The sequence below is a fragment of the Chrysemys picta genome, chromosome 11 (genome assembly GCF_011386835.1).
Source record: "Chrysemys picta bellii isolate R12L10 chromosome 11, ASM1138683v2, whole genome shotgun sequence".
Lineage (NCBI taxonomy): Eukaryota > Metazoa > Chordata > Testudines > Emydidae > Chrysemys > Chrysemys picta.
This window is the reverse complement of record NC_088801.1, coordinates 75,396,843-75,414,356: the sequence shown is the minus strand read 5'-3', so window position 1 is coordinate 75,414,356 and position 17,514 is coordinate 75,396,843. Positions and strand designations below refer to the sequence as shown.

Below are 17,514 nucleotides of genomic sequence, written 5' to 3'. Positions count from 1 at the left end.
ACCCTCTGGAAAAAGTTCTCTGTAGTAACTTTTAATATCCCATCATTGACCATTGTTGCTAATTACCAGCGATGGCACATTATTGACCTATTGACTAAAATCACTTTATCCCATCAAACCATCCCCTCCATAAACTTATCAAGCTTAATCTTAAAGCCAGAGAGGTCTTTCGCCCCCACTGTTTCCCTCAGAAGGCTGTTCCAAAACTTCACCCCTCTGATGGTTAGAAACCTTCGTCTAATTTCAAGCCTAAACTTCCCGACGGCCAGTTTATAGGCTTGGAGAATTGGATTTTAATTGTCCTTATAATTCTGATGGATGATAATGATGTTTTTAAGCATTTTTCAATGGTTATTGATTTTATATTTTCACAATTGGGCAACATTGTGTTAAATGTTTTTTGTCTATTTTGTATTGATTTAAATATTCATTGTAAATGGTATGGGGGGAGAATATCACATGAACTACTTTATTTGCCCTCCCCCCTGCTTGCCCCACAAAAATTTTTCCCATGGGAAAAGTTAGTGTGGAAAGGGGGAAGGAACACTTTTTCTTTTTTATCATTTCACACTTTTTCCATTTAAATAAACTAAAAAAGACTGTTTCCTCCCCCAAGTTCTCTTCCTTCTCACCCCTTTTTCATTTAAAAAAAATCATATAAATGTTTTTCAAAACAAAAATTAAATTTGTGTGTGGGGGGGGTGGGGGGGTAGTGGGGAAACAAATTTCAACCAGCTCTACTTCTTACTGTTTTCTATAATTACAGTGGTGCAAGTAAACTACTTTAAGTGCATCTTTGGTGTTGCACTGGTTTAACTAGATCAATTTAAAATCAATTTCATTAAACTGGTGCAACTTGTCTAGAACAGACAAGGACTAGGCAATGTTTGGGATCATGTTAAGGAAGTAACGTGTACTATTTTAATAACTATGGGCATGACAGTTTCCTTGCATGTGATCTCAGCCACTGCTTGATCTATTCTTTCCAAGTTGGAGGGCTTTAATTCTTCCTTTATAAGTTATTCTTTAGGCAGCAATTAATATTGGTGTGTGTCATTTTTAAAGTGTTGAGGACTGGAAGATTGTTTTTAATTTAAAAAAAAATTCTCATTCTAAAAGAGGCTCTGATTAGAATTTAATATGACCAAAACAGATCCAAGCTGCTGATCTGAATGCCCTATCGGTGTACTATTATAAATAGGATTTCTAACACATTTACTTCATAATGTCAAGCATACCCTCAAGGTAAGTTTCTTATCCTTTCATTTTGATGGATTATTTGCTTTTGCTAACCAGGAGCTGTAATCCTTTTTAGTCTAAATTTCAATTAATCTTTTTTTACCGAGGTAAAGTTAAAATCGAACAGCTGTGATTCAGTGACTGGTACTACAGAAAGCTTCAACTTCTCCCCAAACCCCCACCACACATGAACAGTATAGTTCCATTTACGGTATCTCCCTGACGAATCAATGCAAATTAATTTGTCACAAGTCATCAACATTTTGACTGTTTCTTCAGTCCAGGGAGTGGAAAAATCTTTCATGCCAGACTATGTGAAACTGCAGCTACGTGGCAACATAACTAAGGCTGCGAGTTTGTCACGGAGGTCATGGAAGTCACGGATTGGTGACCCTAGTCTCTGTCAGAGGGTGGTGATGGACGGCAGGAGAGAGATCACTCGATCATTACCTGTTAGGTTCACTCCCTCTGGGGCACCTGGCATTGGCCACTGTCGGTAGACAGGATACTGGGCTGGATGGACCTTTGGTCTGACCCAGTATGGCCGTTCTTAGGTTCTTACCTTCGGAACTTTCGCAGCAGCTGGTGTGGCTGGCTCGAGCGCTGCCTGAGCTGCCCCTGGGCCAGCCGCTGCTGGGGCAGTCTCAGGCCACCGTGCTCTTCCCCCCCCCCCCCCCCCCAGCAGCAGCAGGAGTTTGGGTGTGGGAGCAGGCTCGGGACAGGGTATTGGGACATGGGAGGAGGTGAGGTCTCTGGGCAGTGCTTACCTCGGCGCAGCTCCCTGAAAGCAGCAACATCCCCCCCCCCTCAGCTCCTAGCAGATGGCTCTGTGCACTGCCTCTGCCCACAGGCACCGCCCCCGCAGCTCCCATTGGCCATGATTCCCGGTGCTGCGGAGCCAGTGCTCAGGGTGGAGGCAGCCTCCGGAGCTAGGTGGGGCACCTGCCAGCCCCGCAAACCCCCTGGGTCCCGGGCCGCACACCACTGCACACCCCCAGCCGCAGCGGGGGGCCCAGGCTGCGGCACGCCCCCAAGATTTAGTCAGGGGTATATAGTACAAGTCATGGACAGCTCATGGGCCATGAATTTTTGTTTGCACTGCCTGTGACCTGTCCATGACTTTTACTAAAAATACCTGTGATTAAAACGTAGCTTTAAACATAACTAATAACCATCAGATATGACTGCTGGTTGTCGCCATACGAATACAGTGGTAGAAATAGGAAGAGAAGTTCATTATAAGCTCACGTTAAAAAAAAAAGAAAGTATCTGTGATCTCGTTTGAATGAATGTTCAGTAGAGAACTACTTCTGGGAGGCATGCACTCTCTTGGCAGCAGCATGTGGGGTAGGTGTAGCTACAAGTCCCAGTGAAAAGCAGGCTGTCTCCACATAAGGTTTTGGTGTGTCTCTATTTGCATAAGTCGTCTCACTGTCTATGCTGCTATTTATACCCATGCTGGAGGGTGTGTGTGTGTTTGTGCGCGCAGTGTATGTACTCTACATGCTGCTGTAAGAAGTGTGCAATGTAGACATACGCTCAGGCTAGACCATGCTGGGTTGGTTGTATGAGCATTTACAAAACTGCCGTGCTAGTACAGGTGTGTTTCGGAACTTTGTTTACGTGGCTTTGTATCCCTTTGAGTTTGGGGTAAAAGCTTTGGGTTCACTTAGCTATAAAGTGAGAGATACTATGGTCTAGTGGATAGGGCATTGGCCTAGATAGCAAAAAAGCCAAGGTTCTATTCCTGGCTCTCCTAGCGTGTGAATTTAGCTATGTCACTTCCCCTTTCTGTGCCCACTTCTGCCCCACCCATTGTCATTCTTGTCTATTCAGATTATAAGCTTTTTGCGGGCAGTACTAGTGTAAAATAAAGACAAAGAGTTTGTAGCACTTTTTTGGTCCTGCTACTTCCCAAGTGAAATCATAGTGAAACTCGGCCACCCTGGCCCAGTGACTCTCAAATTGGGGTTGGGGGAACTCGAGGCACCTTACTTTAACACAAAACACACTTTATTTCTGTTGGTTACAAATCCTTACAGATATAGTAGACCACTACAAACCAGCAAACACATTTATAATGGTGAGAACTGATTGCAAATGCAGGGGCTAGGGCACTGATTTGGGGGTGGCCTTGGGAGGAAGCGGAGAGAAAGCACGCTTCTTTGGGGCAGAACACTAACTGGAAAGCCAGGCTTGGAAATTGTGAGCAAGGAAACAGTCTCCTGTTGTTTGTTCCTACTGTGTTCAGGGAAACAGGACTTTGTGTCCGTTCTTTGTAAATAAACAGGACTGCACCAAAGAAATGCCTGATTTGTATCGCCAATTTCTCCTCCCACCAAAAACAACCCTGAACATTTGCTAACTGCTTGGAATGAGGGACAACAATGTATACCAGGGGTCTCAAACATGCGGCCTGCGGGGTGATTTTCTGTGGCCCGCGAGCCTCTCGCAGCCCCCCCCCATGTTTACCAGAGCGGCCGAACGAGCACCGGGAGCAGGGCAGGCTCCCTGCCTGTCTGCCCTGCCCTGCGCAGCTCCGGGAAGAGGCTGGAACAGTGGAGAAAGAGGGGCAGAGGGGCTGTGTGTGGCTGTTACTTTAGGCAGCGCCCCCAGCAGCTCCAATTGGCCGGGAATGGGGAACCGCGGCCAATGGGAGCTGCTGGAGGCGGTGCCTCAAGCAACAGAAACGCACAGCCCCTCCGCCCCCCCTTCCCCACGTTCCAGCCTCTTGCAGGGGCAGGGCAGGCAGGCAGGGAGCCTGCCCTGCCCCCGGTACGCGCCGGGCCAAATCCTGCCCCCCGAACCCCTCCTGCAGCCGAACCCCCTGCCCTGAGCCCCCACCACACCCCACACCCCTCCTGCACCCCCTGGGGGCAGGGAGGGGGCAGAGTTGGGGTGAGGATTTCAGGGAAGGGGTTGGAATGGGGGCAGGGAAGGGGTGGGAAGAGGCGGGGCAGGGGCAGGGCCTCATGGAAGGGGTGGAGTGGGGGCGGGGCCGAGGGCAGCGGGGGTGCGGGGAGGTGTCAGTAATGCGGCCCTCGGGCCAATATACTAGTCCTCATGTGGCCCTCATGGTCATTTGAGTTTGAGACCCTTCATGTATACAATCAAATGGGTTAGTAGAAAAGGCAGTACAAATAAGAAAACATGATTTAACAGTGTCCTGGCAGATTCAAGAGTTCCACACTTAGCATTGTTAGACAGCCACAGCATACCTTACAGAGCTTTGTTAGCATCCCCAGTGTAAAGACTTGTGCACAAAAGAACAACAAGTTTAGTTCCTACATCTGGCCAAAGAAAAATAAACCTGAATGAGCTACAAAATCTCAGGAGACTAGAAGAGAGAGAATTCTGCCACAAGAATGTCCAACAGGTACTCCTGTGCAAGTGTGAGAAGAAATTATACTCCAAACAGAAAATGGCTCCTAATGTAGTAAAGTAACAGCTCTACCATACACACTAGGGTTACCATACGTCCTCTTTTTCCCGGACATGTCCGGCTTTTCGGCACTCAAACCCCCGTCCGGGGGGAATTGCCAAAAAGCCGAACATGTCCGGGAAAATGGCGGTTCTGCTCCTCCCCTGACTCTTCGGCTCTGTCTAAGAGCCGAGCGCTACCGGCTTCGGGCAGCCCCCATGCCTCCGGACCCTGCGCCGCCGGAGCCTGGGAGGGGAAGTGCCCAGCCGGGGGCGCAGGGTCCGGAGGCAAGGGGGCTGCCCAAAGCCCGAGTGCTACCAGCTTCACGGTTTGCCGGGCAGCCTCCAGACCCTGCGTCCCCGGCTGGGCGCTTCCCCTCCCGGGCTCCAGCTGCGCTGGGGAAGCGCCAGCCGGAGGCGCAGGGTCTGGGGGCTGCCCGGCAAACCGTGAAGCCGGTAGTGCTTGAGCAGCCCTTTCCGCATGGCTGGGAGTGGGAGGGAGGAGGGGCGGAGTTAGGCGGGGAAGGGGCGGGGTTGAGGCAGGGCTAGGGTGGGGAAATGGGCGGGGCCAGGGGCCGTGGAGGGTCCTCTTTTTTTATTTGTTAGATTATGGTAACCCTAATACACACCAAGGTTGTAAGTCATAAACACCACTCCAGAGGATCAGTCCTATAGGAAGAACAGGAAACATCTATACAAAACCAATGTGGACGCTGGCTGGCTGTTTTTCAAAAACATCTAGAAGCTGCTGACAGGGCTTGTGGGTTGAGAGAAGTAATGCGTGCTCATGCAATCAGTGACAAGGAAAAACAGCAAGAATGGCAAACACAGGTTAGGTTATGGATCCACCTCAGGGGCTAAAGTAACTGTTTTGCACAACAAAGTCACTGCAGAAAGCAGCTTTTTGATAATGTGTTCATAAAGCCCATGGTTATTGAAACATGTCCAGTAAGGCAGAATTATGCTCTCTGTCCTGACCTCTAGCCTTGAGGTCTCAATATGTGTAATTTAATTGGCTATATTAGTTTTGTAGGTATTGCTTTCAGCTGACACTGTTTTATTTGCATTTGATTTTCAAAAAGATCCAACCTGGTCTTCTTGAAAATTAAAGAGCAGGTTGGATCTTTTTGTACTGAAAAATAGCTTTATTGAAACTGATTTGTTGTGTGGCAAAAATGTCAGATCAACTCAATGTTCATTTTCCTCTGCTGGAAATATTGCAATGAAAATATCATTTACTTTTCAAAATGTTGTTTTTTAAAAAGTTTCATTTCAAATTGGTTCAAAACTTCCTGAGTGGGGAATTATTTTTTTTCAACTGAATTTTCCAAATTAGGATATTTTATCTGAAATTTCTCACAGGAAAATTTTGTTTTTTTCCAGGGTGGATTTGATTTAAATCAAATTGATTTAAATCGTGATTTAAATCATTAGTCAGGAAGACTTGATTTAATCATAGAAGGTACACACTATATATTTTTAAAGTGATTTATTTTGAAAACTTTTTATATTAGTTTTACAGCTATATCAGAAAATGAATGATTTTGGTTATTTCATTAGATATTTATGAAGTCATTGGGAGGTGAACTATTTCCAATTCAACAGGTTAATCATTAATATTTGGAGGATTTTCTTGCCATGCTGTATTAGGAGGAGAACATCACCAGACAGACATTTAAATTGTTTTATTTAACTAAAACAACAATGTTATGTATTCTGGATTTTTTCTTCAACAGCAAACATATAATACCGGCATTTTAACAAAACAAGCATATGAATTTTTGAATTTAGTTAAACATTCAAGTTTTTTAAAATTAGGTTTGTTTTTGTTAAAATAGTTTAACTAAAATAGTTAAACGAAATATTAAAAAAAATTAAATAGTTTGCCAGCCAGGTCAACTTAAAATATTGGCTTCAGCTAACTCAGTCGTCTTCACCTTCATTTCCCTGTTTGTTCATAATCTGGAAAAGAAATACATGCTTTCCTGCTTTTTCAGGTCCCAAACGATTTCTAAATTTGGAATTAATTAGTCCAAAGGAAGAAAATAGTCTTTCTACACCGGCAGAAGAAGCTACTGTTGTTAAAAGTGAGATTATCACTTCAACAGTCTCTGAATCCAAGTGCTTAAGTGACTTCCACCAGTTCACTGGTGTGACTTTCTTTAAAACATGATCAGAAAACATATATTTCTTGAATGATTCTTATTCCCAAACTGGGTCTCTTTTATGGCCTGCTGCCATTATAGATTTTCCCTTCTAGTGAGAGAATGGTAGGTCTCAATTCAATGAAGGTTACACTCAGAAAGACCTCAAGACTTCTGGAATATGCCACTCAAACAGTTTAACTTTTGTTTCTACTGCCTGTCCCTTCCTTCTCACATTTATCTCCAGATGTCTTCTCCTTGTCTAGATCTATTCCACCCCCAACAATCTTCTATTCATTGAACTTTTTGAAACTTTGCACTTTTAGAGAGAGGTAAGGGATTGACTTTGTGTACACAAATTTGCAGAGGGACAATAGGGTTGAGGTCTCTTATTTCTTACCTCTATATATTATTTATTTAAAAACATTTTTGCTGTTAACAAGACACAAATCCACAGTTTGAGAACTGCAAAACTAAGATGGTATCTTCGAGTCTGAGCACTGAGTCTCATTGGATAGATAGAAAGATTAACCTAAATAATCTATACAGAAGCCCCTGGAACCCCATAAGATTGGGTCCCTAATCCATGAACTATTGGAACTCATTTACAAAACTTTTCTTAAACATTACATGAATATATTGTCTCATACTATAGAATTAGAATTTATAATCCCTATTCCATGAAGAGAGATCTTTGAGCTATAATGTATCTTAATTAAAACGATCTTCAAATGCTTTTTGAGGGGAAAAAACTATTTTATCAAAAAAAGTCTGATTTAAATTTAAAAAATCCATTTTTTTTAAATCATTGATTTTTATCCACCCTGCTTTTTCTAACTTGTGCTACAAAACATGGACTTTATATTGTGAGTTGTTTGAAGCAGGGACGGTCTCTCTCTCTCTCTCTGTGTGTGTGTGTGTGTGTGTGTGCGCGCGTGCAGTGTTTTAGCTATGTCTGTCCCAGCATATTAGAGAGACAAGATGGGTGAGGTAATATTTTTTTATTGGATGAGCTTTCCGATTTCTTCTTCAGGTCTGGGGAACTTACTGGATGTCCCCTTAGGTTATGTCTACACTACCGCGGTAAGTCGACCTACGCTATGCAACTCCAGCTACATGAATAAAACCTAAGGTCGAGTTACCGCGGGGTCTACACTGTGAGGGGTCGACAGGAGAAAATCTCCCATCGACTTACCTTACTCTTCTCGTCGGGGGTAGAGTACAGGGATCAAGTGGAGAGCTATCTGCAGTTGATTTGGCAGGTCTTTACTGGACCCGCTAAATCAACTGCCAGTGGATTGATCTCAGAGTGTCGATCCCTGCCGTAGTGTAGACCTGCCCTTAGTAAGTTTCACAGACCTGAAGAGAGCTTTTTGTAAGCTTGAAAGCTTGTCTCTCACCACCAGAAGTTGGTCCAATTAAAAAAAAATTACCTCACTCACTTTGTCTCCCTTTGTGTTTGTATGACACCAAGAACAATTACACCCTGATCAGTTGGAGAATCTAGGCACTACTATTAAATAAACGATAGCAGTTATGCTCATCCCGTGAGGGAACAAAAACAAAAATGTGCCCAATCAAAACTGACCAAAGCAGCTTGAATTCATAATACTCACAAGCTCATGAGTTGGAGTTAGCCAGAAATTACTCTGTGAATAACAAATACCTTTAGAAAAAAATCAGTCTTTGCACAGAGAAGTCATAAAAGTAGATAGATGTGAATTCTGTGTAATGGTTCTGTTCAAATTAGAGTTCATGCTAAGATTGCAGGGCCTATAACCAAGGGGGATATAGTAATATCAGGTACCCCATGAACTCTATGCACAATGGGACCAAATTCAGCTGCAACAATGATAAACTAACCTTACCATGGAACTTCATCTAACACCATAGAATACCCTTCATTTTCATAAACCCCATCCCCAAACACCCACACAACTGTGGCAGATAGCTGAAAACACTCATTGATGTAAAATTTCAGCAGTTATTTTTGACACTGATGATAATGAAGGCTGTATTTGTTATGCTTTTCAGGTGGGCCAGCTCTGCTCCACTCCCTAGGCATAGGTCCTGCAATGCTGCCCAAGTAACCTGGCTGAGAACCTCAAGGGGCATGGGAAGTTTATTATTTATACTGTTGTGGGCTGGGTTAAACCTCTTTGAAACTAGGCAGTGTAACTGCTGCCTTCATTTAAGATGATTGTAAGAAGCCATTAAACTTCTTTATGTAGGCAGGTAGCTGAAACAAGAGGCCTCCACCCCAAACACAGGCACTCACTGTCCCAAACTTGCAGGGTACTTGTGGGCAGATGGGTTTCTCTGCCTATTTTTTTGTGTAAGATTGTGGGTCTGAAAGAGAGCAGGGGCAGAAAAACCAAGGGCACACTCAACAAGCACTGGGAACCTCGCCTTGAGAAAAGCTAGGGACGGGTCTACACTTAAAACACTGCATTGGCCCAACTGCAGCATTTTAGCAAAGATGCTTCTACACTGCTCCTGTTGGTGCAGTTGTCACCTCCATGAGACACAGTAGCTATGGCGACAGGAGAAGCCCTCTGGTTGACAGAGTGCTGTCTACACCAGAGAGTTCAGTTGATATAACTGCGTTGCTCAGGGTGAGGATTTTTCAGATTTTTTGTTATACCAATGTAAGAGAGCTTTTGCTGACTGGAAATGGGGCTTGGAGCTGTAAGTGAGCAAAGACCCTGTTTCTTGTTTGATTCCTGCTGTGTTCATGGAAACGGGATTGTGTATATTCTGTCAACAAATATGATTACATCAGATACCCTGCTCCATTCTCAATTTCTCCTTCTAACTGGAACAACCCCTAGGGCCCTACAATTTTGGCTAGCCGCTTGGGTCAAAAGAGGTAACTCTATTAGTCCTAGCTAAGAACTCCAGCTGAGGGTCAGAGTCCCATTTTACAAGCAGTTTATAGGCATATAAAGAAAAGGACAATTCCTGCCGCAGAAAGCTCACAATCACCATGCCAGGATGGTGGAGGTGCGTTGGTAGGATGAGGTAACAATAAATCAAAGAGAGCTTAGTAGAAGAACAGAAATCTCAGGTCATCAGTTGCGGAGCCAATGGCTGATGGGTTTGATTTGTTGGCATCACAGCAGAGGTTGGTTTTGAGGAGGGTTTTATGAGAGGATAAAGTGTCAGTTTTACAGATTCTGACAGGGAGTTTTCATCATGCATCAGAGGCAGCAAGCAAGGAGGTACTTGAAGGAGAAGGTGATTGAAGTTGCTGTAATTCAAGGGTTCTCAATTGTTTTCTTCCCGAGGCCCCCAACATGCTATACAAATTCCTTGGCCCACAACTGTTTTTCTGCATACCCAGTAGCTTAAAACCCAGGACCGCGGTGCATTAGGGGTCAGCAAGCAGGGCAACTGCCCGTGGCCCCACGACACTGGGGCCCCCTCAAAGCTTTGTTGCTCAGGCTCTGGGCCCCAGCAAGTCCAGGGCCTGCCCTGATCTCTAGTTTATTCTGGCAGATCCCCTGAAACGTGCTCCCAGACCCCTGCTTGAGAACCAGGCTGTGAGTGACAGTGGAGACAAGGGTAGTGCCCGGACAAGCTAGTAGAGCGGACAGAGGGGGGCGGGCGGGTGATGGGCTCCAGGGTCTCTATTGCCTGCAGTGGAGGGACAGACACAAGGAGGCGATGGAGGAAGGGGCCGAGCATCAGACCCCGGACGCGGGCCAGGCGGCTGCTCTGCGACCCCCCCCCCCCCCGGGGCGCGCCCCGCGCTGCGCTCTGTGACCCCCCCCCCCCGGGGCGCGCTCAGCGCCTCTCCCAGGCGAGACCCGGCGCCGCGCGGCGGGGGGGGGGGGGAGGGGGCGGAGCCAACCGGGGCTGGCGCGCGGCAGCGGCGACGGCTGCTAATAAAGTTGGTGTTGAAAGAGCGGCCCCGCCCCCACTTCCGGGAGCGCCGGGCCGCGGGGCGGGGCCGGGCCGGGCAGGCCGGGATGGGGGGGGACGCTGCAGCCGGGACCTGACTCGGTGCCCAGGTGAGTCCGCCCGGCGCGGCGCCATCCAGCGCCCCTCCCCCCAGCTCCCAAGGGGGACAGGCCGGGGGACGCTGCCCCCTTCCTCCCTCTTCCCCCCCAGCTCCCCAGGGGGACAGGCCGGGGGACGCTGCCCCCTTCCTCCCTCTTCCCCCCCAGCTCCCCAGGGGGACAGGCCGAGGGACGCTGCCCTCTTCCCCCTCTTCCCCCTCTTCCCCCCCAGCTCCCCAGGGGGACAGGCCGGGGGACGCTGCCCCCTTCCTCCCTCTTCCCCCCCAGCTCCCCAGGGGGACAGGCCGGGGGACGCTGCCCCCTTCCTCCTTCTTCCCCCCCAGCTCCCCAGGGGGACAGGCCGGGGGACGCTGCCCCCTTCCCCCCTCTTTCCCCCCCTCCAGGGGGACAGGCCGGGGGACGCTGCCCCCTTCCCCCCTCTTTCCCCCCCTCCAGGGGGACAGGCCGGGGGACGCTGCCCCCTTCCCCCTCTTCCCCCCAGCTCCCAAGGGGGACAGGCCGAGGGACGCTGCCCCCTTCCCTCTTTCTCCCCCCCCCCGAAGGGGGACAGGCCGAGGGACGCTGGCCCCCTTTCTTTCCCTGCCCCCCCCCATTGGGATGGATGGACAGATGCTCGTCCCCCTTCCTGCCCCCACTGGGACAGCTGGATGTTGCCCCCTCCGCAACCCCCTGCCTCTCTCCTCCCCTCCCCCTGCCCAGGGATGGACTCTGCCTCCCTGTCCTGCCCCTCCCACAGGGACAGACACTGCCCCTTTTTATCTCCCCTGCCCTGGGGACAGACTGACAGACACTGGCATCCCCCAACCTTGGGGACAGACCGACAGAGTTAATTAGGAGCAATTCCGTGTAGACAAGCCCTGAATCTGCCAACTCACTAGAGCTCCCAGCTACCACCTGCCCTGTTTAAATTACACATCTCCATACATCAGCTTTTCTGTCCTGCATCAATTGATCGTTTTGGATTCTCCCACATGATCAAATTAACACGTTTTGGGGGCTCTTCTGTCCTCTGTTCCTTCTAAATAAATTCTGGCCTCTCTCCAGGCCCTCTTCTCTCCCCTCCTCCCCCTGTTAACAAATTCTGAACACTTCCTGCTCTGCCCCTATTAATGCAGTCTAGGGGACATTAAGGCCCAGTTCCTCAAAGGCATTTAGGAGCCAGCAAGTTAAAGAAGTATGGGCTGGATGAATGGACTATAAGGTGGATAGAAAGCTGGCTAGATCGTCCGCCTCAACGGGTAGTCATCAATGGCTCCATGTCTAGTTGGCAGCTGGTATCAAGCGGAGTGCCCAAGGGTTGGTCCTGGGGCTGGTTTTGTTTAATATCTTCATTAATGATCTGGAGGATGGCGTGGATTTCATCCTCAGCAAGTTTGCAGATGACACTAAACTGGGAGGAGTGGTAGATATGCTGGAGGGTAGGGATAGGATACAGAGGGACCTAGACAATTTAGAGGATTGGGCCAAAAGAAATCTGATAAGGTTCAGCAAGGACAAGTGCAGAGTCCTTCACTTAGGACGGAAGTGGCTAGGCAGCAGTTCTGCAGAAAAGGACCTAGGGGTTACAGTGGATGAGAAGCTGGATGTGCCCTTGTTGCCAAGAAGACTAACAGCATTTTGGGCTGTATAAGTAGGAGCATTGCCAGCAGATCGCAGGATGTGATCGTTCCCCTCTATTTGGCATTGGTGAGGCCTCATCTGGAGTACTGTGTCCAGTTTTGGGCCCCACACTAGAAAAAGGATGTGGAAAAACTGGAGAGAATCCAGCGGACGGCAACAAAAATGATTAGGGGGCTGGAGCACATGACTTACGAGGAGAGGCTGAGGAAACTGGGATTGTTTAGTTTACAGAAGAGAAGAATGAGGGGGGATTTGATAGCTGCTTTCAACTACCTGAAAGGGGGTTCCAAGGAGGGTGGATCTAGACTGTTCTCCGTGGAACCAGATGACAGAACAAGGAGTAATGGTCTCAAGTTGCAGTGGGGAAGGTTTAGGTTGGATATTAGGAAGAACTCTTTCACTAGGAGGGTGGTGAAGCACTGGAATGGGTTACCTAGGGAGGTGGTGGAATTTCCTTCCTTAGAGGTTTTACTCCTTGAAAAAGTAGTAGTGCCTGTCCCACTCATTCCTTGTTCTTCCTCTCCTCTTCCCTGGGCTGCTCTCTGGTCCTTTCTCCTCCCTCCAGAGAGGTGAAATTGGTGGTTTCCCGTCCTAGCTTGGCTCACTTTGCCAAGCAAGATTTATATTTCCCCTAGGTAAGTGGATATTTCAGGACCAGATTTAGACGCTACTACGCCCAGTGCATTCAAGGTCTTTGCATTTCTTATCAGTATAATATGCCACAAATATGATTTGTGATTTTCTAACTTTATTATTCAATTCTTTGCTATATTTTGTTCTTTTCAACATTTCCGTTTTGTTCTTGTTTAATGCCTTCATTTCTCTTTCTGTGCGTCTTCATTACCTAATTCATGCAATGGCATTTTGAGTTTCTAAAGTTTGGCATATAAATCATAGCCTGGATCCATACTACTTTCTCCCCAGATATTTGGAAAATAACTGCTTTTACAGGTGTACTATCTAGATTTGTATCAGGGGGTAGCCGTGTTAGTCTGTATCTACAAAAACAACAAGGAGTCTGGTGGCACCTTAAAGACTAACAGATTTATTTGGGCATAAGCTTTCGTGAGTAAAAACCTCACTTCTAGATTTGCAGGCCTAAAATTTTTCCCTATCTATTATGTAGTATAAATGCTAAGAAAGTGAAATAGCTGGTGCACGAATGACAAATTTTACTTTACCGCTTGTTCACAAGAATGGAGCATACAGGTACAGAGCTGAAGTCTACACAGCAAAATCTCTCATCAAGTCCCTCATGTTATATTATAATTAATGTTGCCTTACCGGCCTCCTTGACGCCTACGTTGGCTCTATTTTTGTTCTGACCATATTACCAAGCCTATGAATACTTCGTGGCTCGTCCTTCTTCACTATAAGTTCATGTTTCTTAAGAATATCTTTAAGGCCCTACTTAACTGTGCCTCTTCCTATTTTTCCAGTTTTAACTCAATTTGCTAACTTGTATGAAAATGGCAAACTGCTTTGCCTTCGCTAGAATTTTACCTTGCGATAATCTAAGTCAAGTTACTAACGTAGGAACACATCCGTTTTCCTCCAGTGAAGTCAAAGTCTTACAGCGTGTCGTTTCCCCAGGCCCATACCAAAGAGCAAATTTCTCTAGAACTACCATTGGTCTTGCATAAGTGCCCTTCTGGCTGTTTAGCATATTGATTAGGTTTTGTGTGTGTAATTTTCAAGCACTGTCCTTTATATGCCTTCATACAATGGAGGTCCATAGTGATGTATCACAGAAATCTTCATCAATTCCTCTAAGGGAAGACTGATGTAACAAAATGATCACTTCTTATCTTAGGAGCCGTGGCTGGGCCTCTGTATCTATCCAGATGCTTTAGGTTTGTCTACACTATAAAGACGATGCCAGAATAGCGGTAGCCATAGCTATACCAGCATAACTCGATAGTATGGAGCAGGGGTGGGCAAACTATGGCCCGGGGGCTACATCTGACCCTCAAGCTCCTGCTGGGGAGTGGGGTCCGGGGCTTGCCCCACTTCGCGTGGCTCCCAGAAGCAGCGGCATGTCCCCCCTCCGGCTCCTACCCATAGGGGCAGCCATGGGGCTCCGCATGCTGCACCGGCCGCAAGCACCACCCCCACAGCTCTAGGGGCGGTGTCTGCAGACAGGGTAGCACGCAGAGCAGCCTGTCTGCGCCTACGCGTAGGAGTCGGACGGGAGACATGCTGCTGCTTCTGGGAGCTGCTTGAGATAAGCGCTGCCTGGAGCCTAACCCCCTGCCCCAGCTCTGATCCCCCTCCTGCATTCTGAACCCCTTGATCCCAGCCTGGAGCACCCTCCTGCAACCTGAACTCCTCATCCACAGCCCCACCCCAGAGCCCGCACCTCCAGCCAGAGCCCTCACCCCCTTCCGCACCCCAACCCACAATTTCATGAGCATTCATGGCCCGCCATACAGTTTCTATACCCAGATGTGGCCCTTGGGCCAAAAAGTTTGCCCACCCCGGTATAGATACATCCAGCATGACAGATGGGGTTTTCAGTCAATATAGGAACACCATCTCCCTGAGCGATGGTAGCCAGACCGATGGAAGCATTCTTCCATTGTCATAGCTGAATCTATACAGTGGGTGAGGTCAGCATAGCTACATCGTTCACAGGTGTGTTGTTGTTTTTCCCTTCACACCCCTGCCCAATGTAGCTATGTCAGTCTACCTTCTAAGTGTAGACCAGGCTGTAGGGCTCCACCACCCCACGATCCACTTTCTAAATGGGGGGTTAGGTCAGTTTAGCTGTCTCGGGGGTGTGGATTTTTCACACCTCGAGCAATGTAGTTATACTGACCTAATTTTCTATTGTAGACCAGGCTTTAGATGGCCCTCATCACCATGTATCGGAGTGGTGTGTCTCCATCCACTTTAGTTGTTTGGAATGCTGGCAAGTGTGAGGGAGGGCCTGGTAGGAGTGTCTCTTCTTCACGCCCTGCTAAGGGCATTTGCAGCAAAAATGGAGATTTCATATTGTCCCTCCCTACAAGGGGATAGTCCCCTCTCCCCTTTCTGCGCGGTCAGAACTGATGAGGATTCTCTTTCAATGCAGTACTTAGTAGCTATAGAATACTAGCTTCCAGGGATATGCAAATACCCTTTAATGCTTGTAATTACTTAAAAAGATTCTGTGACCCCCCCCCACCCCCTCCACGGTCAAGCAGGAAACATATTCTGTGAAGCCAATGACCTCAAGAAGTGGTATATTTTAGCTGATTAGCACAGTGAAACTTCATTGGAATCAGAGTGAAATCTACTGAGTGCGTTAAAACTATTTTGAACTATCTCTGCTGTAATCATTTGCACTATAATTTAATGCACTAAAAGTCAACTCCTTAGTATTTGCACCCGAAATTGTCTCAAGTTGTCCTGAGCACCATAGTGAAGCTGACCTAAGTCTCTATGTAGGTCATGCTACCTCAATGGAAGAGTTCTTCTGTCAACCTAGCTGCCGCCCCTCAGGGAGGTGGATTAACTACACCGACAGGAGAACCCCTTCTGTTGGTGTAGGTAACATCTACATGGAAGCACAGTTGTTGTGAAGCTATGCTGCTGTAGCCTTTCAAGTGTCAGTAGGATACCCTGGATACCACTTGGCTCTACATTTAGTTGTAATTTGAAACTTTTTACTATTTTGTGACTTTATCTGGCACTTTGAACTGTAGTGACTAATCTTATTTTGATGCCTGCGTTCCAGGTTGAAGAGAGCAGTAATGCTAACGCTGGCAAGCAAACTGAAGCGGGATGATGGTGTCAAAGGGCCCCGTACATCCAACCCAGCTTCTGATTCTACTCGGAGAGTGTCTATTAGAGATAAATTGCTTGTAAAAGGTAATTGATCCTTATGTTTAAAAGATTTGCTGTCCCATTAAATATAGTTACTTCATCAACTGACAAAACTAAATTCTGTACACAAGAGTTTATATCAATGTTTTTAAAAGGGCTTCCTTATGTCACAAGGGCGTTGTGAAGTTAAATGCATTAAAGATTGTGAGAGACAAGATAGGTGAAGTAATATCTTTTATTGGACCAACTTCTGTTGGTGAGAGAGACACGCATACGACAATTACAGATTTTAGGTACTTTGAGATCTACTGATGAAAAGTGCTATATAAGAGCTAAGTATTAATACTACTATTACTGTTATTTGGACGCATATTACTGTGCATTGTATATTATATAAGCAACAATCTCCAGATCTGAGATTCAACCACTGCAATGTTGAGTTCAAACTTCGTGTTACTAGTAGCCACTTAGGTGCAAGTAATGCCAAAAAAAAAAAGTTCTGTAAATAGACCATTCTTTTATATTCTTTAGTGCTAAAGTCCAGTGTTTGACATCACAGTCATCAAATAATCAATTGTGATTATATGGTGACAACATTAGTATTACTGAATAAACTGGACAAGAAGATTAAGTTGATTTGGAAGGAAAATATCTCTGTTAACAGAAATATAGGTAACTGGCTATGACAGGAAAGCACGTTCTGAAAGTAAGTGATGGATGGAGGTAATTCTCAGTGACTTCTCAACTATGATTAAATGAAATCTTTGAACATTAATATCTTTGAAATGAAAAAGAAATAGCCAGTTCAACAGACGTTAATGCTACGGCCCATTTTGGGTCAACGGAAAGTTGTGGGTAAGAAATGTGCTGCTGAAAATTAAAAAAAAAAAAAAAATCTACATCTTATTGATATCTCAGAGGGGCTTTTGTAGACTGCAGCGAGCTGGATATCAGTCTGTGGAAAGATCCCCTAGTTTCTGCAGATTTCTGCTGCAGCAAACTAAAAATTTTGCAGCAATTCTATGTAAGTGGGGAAAAAAGGCAGTGGCCAGTGAACAAAATATGAAAATGAATAATAAAATCAGTATAGCATTTTTATATTAAAATGGATAAAATTTTTCCTGCTGCCAAATCTTATGTGGTACAGGATATTGCATTTAAAATCTCAAAGCACTTGGCATTTTGAGGGTGGGATGTGGTTTAACTCCTCTTTTACACATCCTTGCAACACTACACAGCTTTTCACTATAATATAATAATGG

General features: G+C 46.4%; 1 protein-coding gene across 2 annotated transcripts in view; it reads left to right on the top strand.

Annotated features, from left to right (window-relative positions):
• Positions 1-10,681: 10,681 nt before the first annotated feature.
• UBE2F (ubiquitin conjugating enzyme E2 F (putative)) overlaps positions 10,682-17,514 on the top strand; it is a 136,700-nt gene continuing 129,867 nt past the window's right edge. For both annotated transcript variants that reach the window (XM_065562221.1, XM_065562220.1), the window contains exons 1-2: positions 10,682-10,816; positions 16,164-16,297. In XM_065562221.1, coding sequence (XP_065418293.1) covers positions 16,180-16,297 — 118 coding nt within the window. In that variant the 5' untranslated portion in view covers positions 10,682-10,816; positions 16,164-16,179. The remainder of the gene's footprint in view (positions 10,817-16,163; positions 16,298-17,514) is intronic.